We start from the raw sequence: 15641 nt of genomic DNA, 5'->3' as shown, positions 1-15641 counted from the left end.
CTGTGCCACTCTGCCTCCCTCCTTTCCCCTGACTCTGCAGAGCCTTGCCCTCTACCTGCTGCCCCGCTTCAGCAGCTCAGGGGAAGACTACTGCCTGGCCGGAAATGTGCTGTGGGCTGGAAGGGAGAAAGAGCTTTGATCTCTTATGTGGATTTTACCCCATTTTTAAAAAGAAAGAAAGAGGACGAGGAGGGTAGAGAAGGGGTTCAGCCCTTTAAGTTATACAGGCTGTGTGATCTTGAACAAGTTGCTTGATGGGGTTAGTGTGAAATTAAAAGCATTCATTCAAAATATATTGAGTGCTTACTTTTATGAGGTAAGTATGGTGAGAATAAAGGATACAATGGTGAGAAAAAAGGAACATAGACTCAGCTCTTATCACTAAGGAATGTATTTACTGCCCATGACAGATTAGCTTTATCAAACAGGAGCTGATTTTTTGTACTTTACAAAAATCCAGAACTGGTGCAAAGTTCCAGGATGTCATCAGATTCCAGATTCCTTCTGTCCTTCTGCTTCATGTGTAGCATTTGCCTATGGTCAGATGATGGCTGCTATACCGCCAGAGAGGAGAGGAGAGCGCCTGTTTTTTCTGACAGGAAGAAGATGGTACAAGAAGGAAAGGTGAGATATACTGGAAGCCAAACTTCCCTAAAGCTCTCCAGGTGGCTTTTGTTTATACTTCATCAGCCAGAACTGGACTGCATGGCCACCTCGCTATGCAACAGAGGCTGGAGACTGACATTGTTAGCTGTGCATGTGGCCACCTTGAAGGAGGTCTTGTTCTTTTAGTGAGAAAGGAGAATGGGCAAGGGACCATCTCTGCCTCAGCCACTGTAACTCTGGTGAGGTAGACATTGGCACACAGCCTGGGGATGTGAGCTCAAAAGGCGGCAGGACCACAGCACAGAGGACCTCATTGAACATGTGGAGGACTTTTATCCTGATCCTAAGAGCAATGGAAAGACCTGGCAAGTCTTAAAGGGGAGTGATGTGGAAGGTGCATTGGAGTAAAATCAGAGACCCACTGTGAGGTCTGCACAATATATAATGGTCACTGGGACTAGAAAGACTGTATTCCTTTGAATTACCCAGAAACAGGCCCTGAGAGAAGGATTCAAATATGAGTAGCTTGGCTTCTAGCAAGCTTGATAGCAGCATAGGTAAACACTATACTCGCCTCCTTCCACAACCACATCAGAATTATAACTAAACTACAAAAAACCCTCATGCAGGACCCCCTGAAGCCTAGCTGAACAGCAATGCTGAAAGTAAGGATGCACAGAAGAAGCCACGCTAAGGCTGGTCAGAGGGGTGGAGACGCAGAATGGGCTGGTCCCACATGCATGTGTGGTGGATAAAAATGTGGAGGGATATCTCAGTTTTGAAGGTCCCCCTGAGGAGCCAGGGGCCCCAGCCCCACAACAGGTCCCCCAGCCCAGGGTTCCAGTGCTGAGAAGAGAAGTTCCCCTAACTTCTGGCTGTAAAAAACAGCAGGAATTGTAGCTGAGTGAGATCGAAGGCTACTAGAGTCCCAGACATTCCTCTTAAAGGGCCCACACATGGATCCTTGGATTCACTCTCTCTGAGTTCCAGTGCTGGGGCAGCAACTCAAAGGTGCCAATGATACACCAGGAAAAACTGGAGTGTCTGGCATGAGGGTACGAGCTGAGGAGCAGCTTTCTCCCAGATGGCAGAGGCCATTGTTCCTTTGCTGAGCCCACACCCTGCAGTACAAGCAGGTGCCATATCTGAGTCTCCATCAACCTGACTAACACTGTTCACCCCACCCTGGAGATTCCCTGAGACCCTGCCTCACCTATCTTGTAGGCCCACCCAGGCCACTTCCAGTGACTTCTTTATAAATGGCCTGTCTTGGCTCATGCTGCAGACTTTCCTAAAATCTCTCAAAAGTTCACAAACTCTAAACAAGCATAACCTGGCCTTGGCATGCCCTCTACCTCTTGCTAAGTGGCCTTAGCCTGGTACTAGCAGAAGCCAGCCTCAATTCACAGCTTAGCTTTTCCCAGGCACCTCCGAGCCCAGCCCAAGTGGCAAATATCTGCAGATCACTTCGTAGCTCAGACTGAGTGGCCCTGGGCAACGGATGATCTTGGCCTGCAGCTCCCACAAGGCTCAAGAAGCAACATATCTGGTGGCCAGCTCTAGAGCACCACCCAACCACCTCCACAAACCACACACCCACAGGACAAACTTGGCAGCCACCAGAGTCTTGATAAAGGGAATCCTGCTCTGTAGGGTCAGCCTCTGCATAACAGCTGTAGTCACGACCAGCTCTCATAACCAATCAGCCTGAGAGTCAATCCCTCCCATTGAAGTGCCAACAGCACTCAAGGCTGAACTACAACAGGAAAGCACACACTACCCAAACAAGGGACATACCTGGAGCACCTTGTTCAGAGCGACTGTACCACTGAGCCCCATAGGATGCTTACTACATAAAACCACTCTACAAGACCTAATTCATAGAAACAAACAGAGAAGGCCATAATAAGGAGACAAAAAAAGTATGTCCCCAATGAAAGAACAGAATAAAACTCCAGAAAAAGAACAAAACAAAGTGGAGACCAACAATCTACCAGATGCAGAGATCAAAACACTTACTAGTTATAAGGATACTCAATGATCTTAGTGAGAACTTCAACAAAGAGATAGAAAACATCAAAATGGAGATAGAAAACATAAAGAAGGGTAAGAAATGAATATAATAACTGAAATGAAGAATACTGGTACATTAGAGGAAATTTATTGGGTAGTAGATTAAATGACTCAAAGGATTAAATCAGTGATTTGGAAGATAAGAAAGCATCCAAACAGAGCAGCAAAAAGAGAAAGGAATTTTTAAAAATAAGGATAGTTTAAGGAGCCTCTGGGAAAACATGAAGTGTACCAATATTCATATCATAGGGGTACCAGAAGGAGAAGAGAAAGAACAAGGAATTGAAAACTTATTTGAAAAAATAATAACAGAGAACTTCCCTAACCTGAAGAAGGAAATAGACATACAAGTCCAGGAAGTGCAGAGAGTCCCAAACAATATGAACCCAAGGAGGCCCACAACAAGACACATAATAATTAAAATGCCAAAGGTTAAAGACTAAGAGAGAATCTTAAAAGCAGCAAGAGAAAGAGATACCTACAAGGGAGCTCCCATAAGACGGTCAGCTGATTTCTCAACAGACCAGAAGAGAGTGGCAAGAAAGATTCAGTGATGGAAAGCAAGGACCTACAGCTAAGATTCTTCTACCTAGCAAGGCTATCATTCAGAATTAAAGGACAGATAAAGAGCTTCCCAGACAAGAAAAAGCTAAAGGAGTTCATCACCATCAAACCAATATTACATAAAATGTTAAAGGGACTTCCAGAAGAAGAAGAAGAAGAAGAAGAAGAAGAAGAAGAAGAAGAAGAAGAAGAAGAAGAAGGAGGAGGAGGAGGAGGAGGAGGAGGAGGAGGAGGAGGAGGAGGAGGAGGAGGAGGAGGAGGAGGAGGATAAAAAAATATTAATAGTAATTTGGCAATGACTAAATATCTATCAACAATTATTTTAAATGTAAATGAATTAAAAGCTCCAACAAAAGACATGGGGTGGCTGAATGGATAAGAAAACAAGACCAATATATATGCTGTCTATAAGAGACTCAATTCAGATTGAAAGACATACACAGGCTAAAAGAAATGGGATGGAAAAAATATATTTCATGAAAATGGAAACAAACAAAAAAGCTGGGGTAGCAGTACTTATACCAGACAAAATAGACTTTAAAACAAAAGCTATAACAAGAGACAAAAAAGGATCTAGCAACTCCACTTCTGGGTATTTTCCCAAAGAAACCCAAAACACTAAATAAAAAAGACATATACATCCATATGTTCATTGCAGCATTATTTACAGTAACTAAGATATGCAAGTAACCCAAGTGTCCATCAATAGATGAATGGATAAAGAAGTGGTGATATATACAATGGAATATGATTCAACCATAAAAAAGAATGAAATCATGCCATCTGCAATACCATGGAAGGACCTAGAGGGTATTGTGCTAAGTGAAAGAAGTCAGACAGAAAGACAGATACCAGATGATTTCGTGTATATGTGGAATCTAAACAACAAAATAAACAAACAAACAAAATGGAAACAAACTTATAGACACAGAGAACATTTTGATGGTTGCCAGATGTGAGAGAGGTTGGGGAATGGGTGAAAAAGGTGAAAGAATTAAGAAGTACAAGTTGAGCCCTAGCTAGTTTGGCTCAGTGGATAGAGCATTGGCCTATGGACTGAAGGTTTCCGGGTTCGATTTCAGTCAAGGGCACATGCCTGGGTTGCAGTTTCGATCCCCAGTAGGGGTGTGCAGGAGGCAGCCGAACAATGATTCTCTCTCATCACTGATGTTTCTCTCTCTCTCCCTCTCTCTTCTTCTCTGAAATCAATAAAAATATATTTTAAAAAAAGAAGTACAAGTTGATAGTTACAAATCAGTATAGGGAATATAATCAGTAATATTGTAATAACTATGTATGGGGAGATGTGGGTAAGCCCCTGACCACACCCCTCTCATCTGGATTTCCCTCTCCTCGTGTGAGAAAAGGGCTGTGCTGGACTTGCAAGGTTTGAGACTGTGGGTGGCAGGGTGGCCAGGCTGGCCCCACCCGCCACACCTGGCTCAGGCCACTTGGACGTGCTTTGCATGTTGGCCTTTGCAATTTTCGTCTAGGAGAGGGGTCTGTTGCTTTGAAAACCTGGTTCACAAGTCCCTGAGGCAGAGGATGTCCGGCCACTGGGAAAGGCTTCAGGCTGCTCTGCTGAGAAGTTGGGAGGCAGAGCCAAGCACCCAGCGTGGAGTTTAGAACAGATGTGGGGAAATTCCAAAGACAGAAGGGAGCAGAGCACTGACAAAGGGGCAGAGCCGTGGGGCGGGCACGCCCACCGTGTCCACATCAGAACCCAGCTGGTGGCAGCCCAGCCGCCCCCGAGGAGCAGGACCCCCGGAGTCCAGGGCCACCGCTGCCCAGCCCACAGGACCGCCATGCTCAGCAAGGTCTGCCCGGCACCCACGGCGGAGAGGGCTGGTGGCCTCTTCCTTGGGGCACGGGGTTAATGGTTAAACTCCTGGTCCTCTCTGGGGAGGAAGTTAATGTTTGAACACCAGACGAGTCACAGGAAATGCCACTCATGGAACTGTCACCAAGCTCAGCAACTTATCACAAATAAAAAATTAACTCTCTGGCTATTCCGGGTTCCGCGGCCAAGGCCTTCGCAGCGTTCTGTGGGAATGTTTCAGGGTCACCCTGCTAGCCGCACGGCCTGCTCTCCCGAGCTATTTATTGCTCTGTTTACAGAAGCCGATGCCCCTCAGAGCTGGCTGGCGGGAGGCCTTTGGCTCTGCCGAGGGAAGAATGTTCCAGAGAGACGGTGTGGTGGCAGGACAGATGTGGGCTTGGCAGTCAGACAGATCTGGCGTGTGGATGGCTGTCACGTAGAGGCCTGTGACCTTGAGCAAGACACGATCCTCCTTGGGCCTTCGTGTCCTCGCTTTTAAGATGGGGACACGCCGTCCCCTTTTGTTTTTGCCTCTGCCAGCTGGTTGTCCACTCCCAAGGGCCATGGGCAGGAAGGCATGGCTGGCTATTTTTTTGCTGGGGGAGACTTTCTCTTGAGGTAAAATTCACATACATTTAGAGTGAGCAATTAAAGGCATTTAGTTAATTGTAAATATTAAACCCAGTATGTTTCATTACATTCAATTTTTACATGTGATTAACCAGTGTTTAATTCTTTCATTTTATGAATGTGATTTAAGCAATCTTCATTTATGGTCAAATGACGTTTTCTACATTGTTTCTTTTTTAAAAAGAATATTTTTATTGATTTCAGAGAGGAAGGAAGAGGGAGAGAGAAACAGAAACATCAATGATGAGAGAGAATCATTGATCAGCTGCCTCCTGCATACCCCCCACTGGGGATCGAGCCCACTACCCGGGTGTGTGCCCTGACCGGGAATCAAACCCTGACCTCCTGGTTCCTAGGTTGACGCTCAACCACTGTGCCACGCCGGCTGGGCTCTACATTTTTTCTTAAAAAACAAGTATTATTTAGGTTTTGATATCAGTTGCATGCTTGCAAGTATTATTAGGTGGTATGTTTCATTAACAGAGAAGAGGATCTGTTAAAATATCCCATTCTGGAGGTCTAACGCATTTGTATAATTGTGTCAATATTCTGTATATGTTCTGGTGTAATAGTGCTAAATACATACACCTTTAGACAAAAAAAAATAATAATAATGTTGGAGTTAACATTCACAATATCATGTAGCTACCATCTTATCTAGTTCCAAAACTTTTCATCACCCCAAAATAAAACCCCATACCCGTGAAGTAATCACTCCTCACCCTCCCCTCTCCCCTGGCCCTGATAACCACTAATCCACTTTCTCTCTCTATGCATTTGCTGACTCTGGGCATTTCATATAGACGGGATCCTACAGTATTTGACCTGCTGTGTCTGCCTCCTTCCACTGAGCATACTGTTTTTGAGGTTCGTCCACGTTGTAGCATGTTTCAGTATTTCATACGTGCTAGCTTTAAATGCACTTTTCTCTAACAAACATTCCCGGGTCCTTTTCTTGACTCTTCTTCTGGCTCCTGGTGGCTTTGGGCAGCCAAACCCGTCCCCCTGCCCCGGGACATCCCCTGACCTGCCCACAGCGCAGTCTCCACCCTTTCCTTGGCACAGCTGATCTTGGCTCCTTCTTCAGAAACAAGTAACTTAGGTTTGTATAACATTTTAGACATATTCTTGTTTACTTCTTAGACCAAGCTGCGCAGTCAGTACCACTATCCCCATTTCACAGATGAGGAAGTGGAGGCTCTGAGAGGCCCGGGAGCACTCAGAGCTGAAACAGGACTCTCAGCCCAAATCTTTGGCTCTGAATCCTGAGGATTTTCTAGTTCACAATCCAGACCGAGACGGCTTTACCCTCCCAGGAAGGGATTTGCTTCAGAAAAAGAAGGGACTGTCGATACCAATTAATCTTCCATTGGTGTGACAGGTACACGAGGCTAGGAGCTTAGGTCCGGTGAGGACGGTTCTCGGGCCAGAGGAGGAGGTGTGAGGCCGGGAACAGTGTGTGCAGACCCTGGGCGGGAAGGGCTCAGCACGTGCTCAGAGCTCCCCGCCTCACCTGGAGCTGGCCTCCTGGAGGGAGATTCGCGGGCGGCCCCAGAACCAGGTCCTTTATCTCATTTAGTGCAGCCTCCGTTCACCGCCGCCAGCCTTTCCCAGCCTCCGCATCCCGTGACCCTTTCGGCTGTGCTTCTTGGTTTAAAGAGAAGTACCCCCCCCCCCATACCGTTCCTCCTGTGCTTTGCTTTTAAGTGCCCAGGAAACCCCCAGGCTGCTCCTTGGATGTGTAGGGACGGGCTGTGGGCGCTGAGAAGGGTGAGGGGAGACAAGAAGCAAGAAACCAGGGCTGCGCAGGAGCAGGAGCGCCTCCTGAACTGCCGTGGGTCCGGGGGATAGGGTGTGTGGGGGTGAGGGGGTCCTGAAGGTGCTAGAAGATGGATATGGCAGCTCTAGGCAGGGGATAGCGTTAACACTGACAGGGGCAGATCCTGGCCCCACCTCGCTGCGTCACTGCGGCCTGACACATTGCTCCTGAAATAGTCCAGATGATGGTCAGGCCATCCGAGCTTGTTTATAAATAAACCAAGGACTGCAGACGGAGCCCATGGTGGCGAACCCAGGGCAGACTTGCAGTGCACGCCTGGCTCCCGGCTGGGGTATCGAGAGACTGGCACTGGCCTTTGCCCTGTCCCAGCCCCTGCCCACAGCCAGCCCTGCCTCTGGGGCCACCTCTTTTTCTCAGGATGGTGGCAGGACAGAGGGACCCAATGTTCTCTGGGCCTGGCCCAGTGACAGGGGCTTCACACATATGAAGGGAACAGTCCTTGTCCATAAACTCCAGTGGGAAAAAATAGAACGTTCTCCGTTTTCTATAACTTTAATTCTGGCCCCATTCTCCTGGGATGGCAGGAACCTTCCCCACCGAGATCCACGTGGCACATGTCTGAGGAGCCCAGAGCGTGGTGGCTGACAGCCTGCCCCCAGCCCCACCCGGACTTCTCGGGAGGCGTGGGCTCTGCAGCTGCCCGTGTGCCGCTCATCTGGACGTGACTCACAGCCATCTCGCCTCTCAACTACTCCTGTAGGTGGGCAGGCACCAGGGCGCTCAGCCTCTTTCTGGAACCTTCTGTGTCCTGCTCATCACTTCCATTCCCTGTCTCCCCAGTCTGAGGAAAGTCTTGCTCCTTTTGTTTCCTCCCAAGCATTTGGATTACACCAGCGTTCCTCTCATCCCCCCTCCCGGCCCTTTGGGGTTGCAGCCAGGAAGACTGTAGGTTTCCTGCCGCCCTGCACAGCTTGTGAACCAGTAATCTGAGGAGGAAGAGAGAGAGAAAGGGGAAGAAATACCATGAGACAAAAAAGGAACAAAGGTTAATATATTGAAAAATATTGCACTGCACACATAAATCACTGATAATTCTCACTGAAATCCTGGGGTATTACTATGCCCATTTTATAGATGAGGAAACTGAGGCTGAAAGGGGTAAGGGGCAAGGCCTAGGTGGATTGGGGTCCAAAGCTCACCCTAGCTCCACCACACCGCCTGCCTCAAGCCAGTATCCCATGCTGACCACTCGGGCCCCGGGCACTCAGCAGGCACCGCTGCTCTCACAGATGGCATTTGTGGTCCGATGCCATCTTTTCTTGTGTCCCCACTTAGACTTCCCCAGCCATTCATCCCATCCCCTCCGGCCAGGCAGGCATGACGACAGGTGACCATTAGAAATGGCGGGGAAGGTGGGGGTGGGAGGCGTGCCCTCACCTGCCCTGGGCCCTCCACTCTCACAGCAGCTGATTTCTGTCTGTTTCAGCCCTGCCTCCCAGAGGAAGTGAGCCCTCCTAGTGGCTCAGTAGCTGTGGCCCTGTTTACAAAGCTCTCCCATCAGATTGCCCTCACCCCCAACTCGGGCGTCCGGCTTTGCCACTGTGTTCCTAAAACTACCAGGACCCCACAGTGGCCTGAATCCTTCGCATTGTCCCTTCCTTCCAGAGCTCCCGGGGAAACTAGGACAGGACGCCCTCCCCCCTCCCCCAGCCCAGAGCAGGAGCTGGTGGGGATGGAGCCTGAGACCCTCCCACACACCCTGGAGCTAAGGCGGTGCCTGCAAGCAGCCGGAGGTGCACAGAGCTCCCTGCCCCCCCCTCCCCAGCCCCCCCAGCTGCAGCCGCACCACCTGTGCTGGGATTTCCTTAGTAATTTTCCCTTTAAAACAATGGACTTTCCCCCCATCGTGCTGCACATGAGATCTTAGACTGACTCATCCTAGTAACCGCAGCTTGGCCTTTGCCCCAGCTCCCCCCATTTCTCCCACCCAGCCCCGACCACCCTTCTACTCTCTGGTCTATGACTCTGCCGTCTTTGGGCTCCACAGATGGGTGAGGTCACGTGGTATTTGTCTCTCTGTGCCGGGCCTATTTCATTTGGCGTAATGTCCTCCAGGTTCACCCATGCTATCACAAGTGGCTGGATTTCCCTCCTTTTAAGGCTCAGTAGTATTTACTGTAATTTTCTCTACCCATTCGTCCTTCCATGGACAGTAGGTTGTTTTCCTTTCTTGGACATTGTGAACACGCTGCAGGGAATGCAGGGGCTACAGCTATCTCTTTAAGATAATTAATTCTTTGCATTTAGATAAATACCCAGAAGTGGAATTGTTGGATCGTACGATAGTTCCACAATTAATTTTTTGAGGAGCCTCCATACTGCTTGCCGCAGTGGCTACACCAGCTCACATTCCCACCAACAGTGCACGAGGGCTCCCTTTTCTCCAAATGACTTTTTACTAACTTAACCTCATCATAAACAATAGTAGCTATAAAACCACAAATGTGAGATGCTAGTTCTATAACTTTTGGACACACATTTAAAATTCTCTTAAGAATGTGTCACTGTTAAAAGTAAAGTGTTCTACCACGTCCCAGCTAACAGTGCTCGCCACGCAGGAGGTGTCCCTGATGCTGGGCGCCGGGTCTGACCCACACCGTCCATGACCAGACAGGGAAGCCGAGGCTGGGAGCGAGTGTGGCATGTCGTGTGCTCAGGACACGAGTGAGGTGTGTGGAGTTGGCATCCAGGTCTGCTGCCACTAACGGTAGCCCAGCAGGTGGGGTCCGAGTTGCACCCTTCTAAGCTCTGTCACCTGCGCATGTCACTTTACCCCTGGAGCCTGGTTTTGTCCTCTCTGCTGTGGGGCAGTGACCCTGCCTGACCCCTACAGGCTCCACGGTGTCTGATCGTGTCTGGAACAGGCCAGATGGCCCCTTTCCCCCCCCCCCCTTTTCTCTCTCCAGGGCTGCTGTGGAGGGCGTGGCAGTGAACCGCTGGCCGGGGACCCCACAGCGGAGTCTGCCCCCCTTTCTTCCTCACCTCTCACCACCAGCCATTTCTACCTTGCATTTTGCCAGTACCAGGCCACTGTCCCTGCAGGCCCAGCCTGGCATGACCTGGGTCAGGAAGCCTGCCAGAGGCCCTGGCACCCTCCGCACCTGTCTGGCCAGCCGGACATAGGTAGTCCAGCCTCGTGGACTGGAGCCGTGGGCCAGTGTCCTGCTGACCCGGTCAGCCCAGCCCTGGATCCATTTCCCCCAAAGTGAGGGAAGAGGCTGCTGCATTCTCTACAGCTGGGAAGGGCGCCCCTGCTTCTGATCCAGGCGGTGCTGCGGAGCTGGCAGGGAGGCTGTGCCCTGGCTGAGGCGCTGCATCCCCGCCCCCCCCCCCCCGCCCAGCCTGGGGGTCTCTGCAGCAGCCGGGGGGGGGGGGGGGGGTGCAAGGGCCCAGCTCCGCCTCCAGGCTTCACTCGCAGTCATCGGTGAAGAGCCCTCCCAGGGGAATCTGGGGAGGCCAGAGCCCCGGGGCCTGTGAGCTCCAGGGCCCCTGCCAGGCCTGGCGAGTGGTGTCCACAGCTGGAGTTGAGGCAGCCAGTAGCCGGGCCAGTGGGGGGTTCTGGGGCAGTTCCAGAGGGAGAGGGGCTCCGCCCTCCTCAGCTGGGCTCCCTGTGAGGGCGGGGTGAAGGTTCAGCAATATCTAAGGGGCTCTCATCCCCCACACTCCTCAAAGGACAGACACATGGCTGACAGTCCTGTGGGAGCCACACCCAAACCTGCCTCTGTCCATGGCCTCTCCCTCCCTTCCCACACCTCCCTGCCGGGGCCACAACCCGTGCTGTCGTCCTGGGGCTCGCATCCTGATCCAGGCCTGGCCTCCTTCCTGATCCAGGCCTGGCCTCCTTCCCGCTCCCCGCCTCTCCCCCGCCTCCCTCTGGGGGCTGGTCCTACTGCCTCCCCTTCCCAACCCTCCAGTCCCCTCCCTGCATCCTCCCCAGCCCCACGCCATTTCTCCTCCACCTCCTGGCCTCTCCCAGCATCCTCAGCCTGGCTCCCGTGGGGAGGGCTCTAGGAAGCTGGCATTGATGCCACCTGGAGACAGGGCACGTGGGCAGAGCCTGTGCCGTGGCACCAAGCAGGGTGGCTAGCCGGTCCTGGCCTCCATGTCCTGGCTCGGTGACTCCAGGAAGCCCCTGGCTGCGCTGCCGTGGATTGAATGAGCTCCCAGGTGTAACCCAAGCAAAGCTGGCAGGCAGAGGGTGGAGGCCAGGGCCTGAACATGGAGTTTAAAGTAATGTGTGCAGTGCCTACGCTGTGCCCAGCCCGTTGCAGGTGCAGGCCTGCAGCAGTGGGGCCTCGCACAGGCTCGGCTCTCACGGGGTCTCCGCCCTGTGCAGGGAGCCGCCTGCACCCAGGCACCAGGTGGAGCTGCCCTGGGCAGGACCTCCCTGGTCCTGGGGAGGCTGCCTCTCTCACTATCTCAGTTTGCTGGTGGATCTGAGCACAGAAATAGGAGCCCCACGGAGGGCCGGCTGAGCACAGGCAGCAGATCTCTGGGGAGTTGCTGCGACACATTCCCGGGCCCCAGAATGCCGCTAGCCTCTCCTGGGGGCGGCCGAGAGATCTGCAGTTAGACTCGGTGATCCTGGAGGACCAGCACCTGTGCGTGGGCCAGGCCTCGGGGACCTTCACTTAGAGGAGACACGGGTCTCGAAGGAAGGACATTGATGCTTTGGGTTTGGTTGTATTCATGCCTGAGAAGAGACTCTGGCTCTTTACAAAAGCCGGGGTTTGCCCTCCGGCTACAGGCCACACCCACCTCCCAGTCCCTGCAGCTGAAATTGCCCTGCAGGTCAGAGCCAGCCGGGCCGGTCGCCTCCTGGTACCAGAGTGAGACTGGAAGGAGCCTGGAAAGGACGTGGCGGCTGCCTTTCATCTGACCCGCTGTGTGGGGTTGATCTCTTCTTCTTGACAACCTGGGAAGAAGGCACCCTCCCCTCCCTCTCCTCCCCCCCCCCCCCCCGCCCCACGCCCCTGCCCCAAGGAAGAGAAATGGGCTGGGGAAGCTCCTGGGTGGTGAGGCAGGATGGAACCCAGGCCGGTGGGACTCAGAAACCGGGCTCTCCCTGGGGGCCCTGGGCTCTGGTGGGGAGGTCTGCGCTCTGTTCCCCAAACTGGATGAGGGCCGACTCTTCTCATGAAGCCACCTCAGCCCCATTCCCAGCCCCTCCTAACGCCGCCATGCTGCGGTCTCAGGGACCGGCCGGGGCCCCAGAAGCCCAGCACCGGGAGCCCTTTCCCTGCGTTACTTTCCCCACGGCCAACGCTGAGAGAGTCGGTGGCTGGTGATGTGGAATGATAACTTTTAAAAGAGAGTACAGTCATAACTCACAAATCTAAAGTGAACACCTGCCAAACATTGTACTTCATTAATGAGAGAGCCAGTACGATGTTGCCACTGGCTTGTAGGAAAATTCAAAGCACCTGACACAGAAGGCTGAATGGTGAAATGGATTTACAAACAGATGCAGAACTGGCTGAACACAATTTTGCCCAGTTGAAACCCGACTGGACAGAACTCATTGCATGCCTGTGGACAAGGATCATTTGCGTTGCTATCGGGTATCGACAACTTAGAGTTGCATGGTAGCTCAAGGACAACAAAAGTCCCCGAAGACAGGAAAAGTTGGGAGACCGTAGCATCAGATCACCCGGAAGGCTGGCTTAGAAGTATCTTATTTTGCATTGAAGACACCAGCAATCTTCTGACTCCTTTCAAAGTCCTTCATCTACCAGATTTGGGCCACAAACGTGGCTCTGAGCTTCCTGGCAGCCAAGTCACAGAGGAAAACAGCGCTCTAAGGACAGCTGTGTCGTAGTTGTTCACCATACGCTCAGCGTCTCCTTTCTTGGGACCAGGTCCATCTTCCAGGAGGGGCCTCGTAAAGGAAACCCGGTGAGAAGGAAGTCTTTCAGCAACATTCCCACGACAGAGGCAGTGGCCACACCGCTGCAGCTTCCTGAGGCCGCGCAGTGGCGCTCAGCGTGTTCCCGGCCAGCAGCAGCAGCCTCACCTGGGCACTTGTTCGAAAGGCAAATTCCCAGGTCCACCGAGACTCCGGGGTGGGGCTCAGCTAGCTGTGTTGCAACAAGCCTTCTGAATGATTCCGATGCGAGCTGGAATTTGAGAACCCTGGGTACGGATTCTCAACCTCGCCATCTCTTTGGAACGACCTGGAAAGCTTGACCACAACATCATGGCTGGGACCACCCCAGACCAATTAAATCAGGATGGCTGGTGTAGGGCCCAGTTATGTGTATTTTTAAAGCTCCCCGTAGGGTTATACTGGTGGCCAGGATGGAGGCTCACTGCCATTGAGTCATTTAATGAGAACCAAGGGCCGGAGAAGTCTTGCTCTAGAGAAAGCCAGACCTGCACTAATGAGCCTCCCTCCCTCCCATCCTCCCTCCCTCCTTCCCTGTTGTCAATACAGAGCTCATCTATGGCAGAGTCCAGGGCCCTGATGAAAAGACACTCAGAAAGGCAGTCCCTAATGGGAGCTCTCGGCCACCAGGGTGTTGGGGATGACGGCAGGGCAGCGGGGTAGCCCTTGGCCCACGCTCCATCCCTGTCTGATGTTGCTGCTCTTCTTGGCAGGCTGCCCGCGGCTGTGGGAGAACATGAGCTGCTGGCCCTCCTCTGAGCCCGGACAGACGGTGGAAGTGGAGTGTCCGCGATTCCTCTGGATATTCACGGGCAGAAACGGTAACCATCAGCCCCTGGGCTGGTGGAGAGGCGGTGGGTGGCCTCTGAGCGGGGCCTCAGCCCGGACCATGAGGCCAAGGAGACTTCTTTGGGGACAAAACATGAGTGGAACGATGGGGGTGGGTCCTTGCTAGGGATTGGAAACCTTTCTTGGGTTGGGGGGGGGGGGGGGAGTTGATCCTTAGGGTCCCAAGCAAGGGGGCAGGAGGCAATGGACTGGGGACATGCTGAAGGAGTGTAGGCTGGCTCCGCTCCTTCCTCCTATGTTCCTGCCCCTCAGGAACCAGGACCCTTGCTCCAGCACCGTGCGGGGTCCCAGCCGGGCACAGCCTGGCCTTCCAGGACACTTGCTTCCTGTGCCCCTTCTGCCAGGCCCTGCTGAGCAGCTGGCCTCCTGGGGTCTCTTGCCTGAGGAAAGCTACGTTTACAAGGACTTTCTTAATCTCAGGCAGGGAGGCGAGGAGCTGCTCAGACGGATGCTCAGGGACTAACGCTGGCTACAGCGCCATATGTGCCAGCACTGAGTCATCACAACCCCCTACACATCACAGGCCTTGCCCCCGTCTCTCTCCCCCCTGCCCAGCACATCACAGGCCTTGCCCCCGTCTCTCTCCCCCCCGCCCTGCACATCACAGGCCTTGCCCCCGTCTCTCTCCCCCCATCCCCCCCACCACCACCCCACACTTGGCCCATCAAGAGTAATAAAAGCAGACAGAGAGATTTAGCAGTTCGCCAAAGGTTCACAGCTAGGAGATGGGGAAACCAGGACTCAAACCCAGATTTCTCCGACTTCACAACTGGAGCTCTGTTTGAGGCCATGGTCAAGGTAGGCCGGGGCCCCAGTGGGGCTCACCTGGATGGAGGCCTTTGGCTCGTTTGCTCAGTGGGCTCACTTAAAGCCTAAAGCCTGGCCTGGCCCTGCCACCCTTCCCTTCATCCTTGAGGGGCAGGAAAAGCTGCCCGATGAGGCCCTTAACAAGAATGAGCTCAAAACGATGATTTTACACTAAAACCCACCAGCCTTCCACAGTCAGGACACTATGAACGGCACATGCCAAGGCTGCATGGGGGGCAGGAGTGTGCATGCTGCACACCGTGATGCTCTAGTGCACATGCACGTGTCCACACACCAAGACTGCATGCGGGACCAGGGTGTACATGCTGCACACCGTGATGCTCTAGTGCACATGCACGTGTCCACACACCAAGACTGCATGCGGGGCAGGAGTGTGCATTCTGCATACCACGGTTCTCTAGTGCACACGCACATGCGCACACACCGAGACTACATGAGGGACAGGGGTGTACATGCTGCACACCGTGATGCTCTAGTGCACATGCACGTGTCCACACACCAAGACTGCATGCGGGGCAGGAGTGTGCATTCTGCATACCACGGTTCTC

At 52.7% G+C, this 15641-nt stretch overlaps 1 protein-coding gene across 1 annotated transcript in view; it reads left to right on the top strand.

Annotated features, from left to right (window-relative positions):
* SCTR (secretin receptor) overlaps positions 1-15641 on the top strand; it is a 74492-nt gene that overhangs the window by 23689 nt on the left and 35162 nt on the right. Inside the window, exon 3 of the mRNA XM_059704680.1 lies at positions 14130-14237. Within this exon, the coding sequence (XP_059560663.1) occupies positions 14130-14237 (108 nt within the window). The remainder of the gene's footprint in view (positions 1-14129; positions 14238-15641) is intronic.

Source organism: Myotis daubentonii, chromosome 7 (assembly GCF_963259705.1).
Source record: "Myotis daubentonii chromosome 7, mMyoDau2.1, whole genome shotgun sequence".
In the NCBI taxonomy this organism is placed as follows: domain Eukaryota; kingdom Metazoa; phylum Chordata; class Mammalia; order Chiroptera; family Vespertilionidae; genus Myotis; species Myotis daubentonii.
This window is presented reverse-complemented; position numbering and strand designations above follow the sequence as displayed.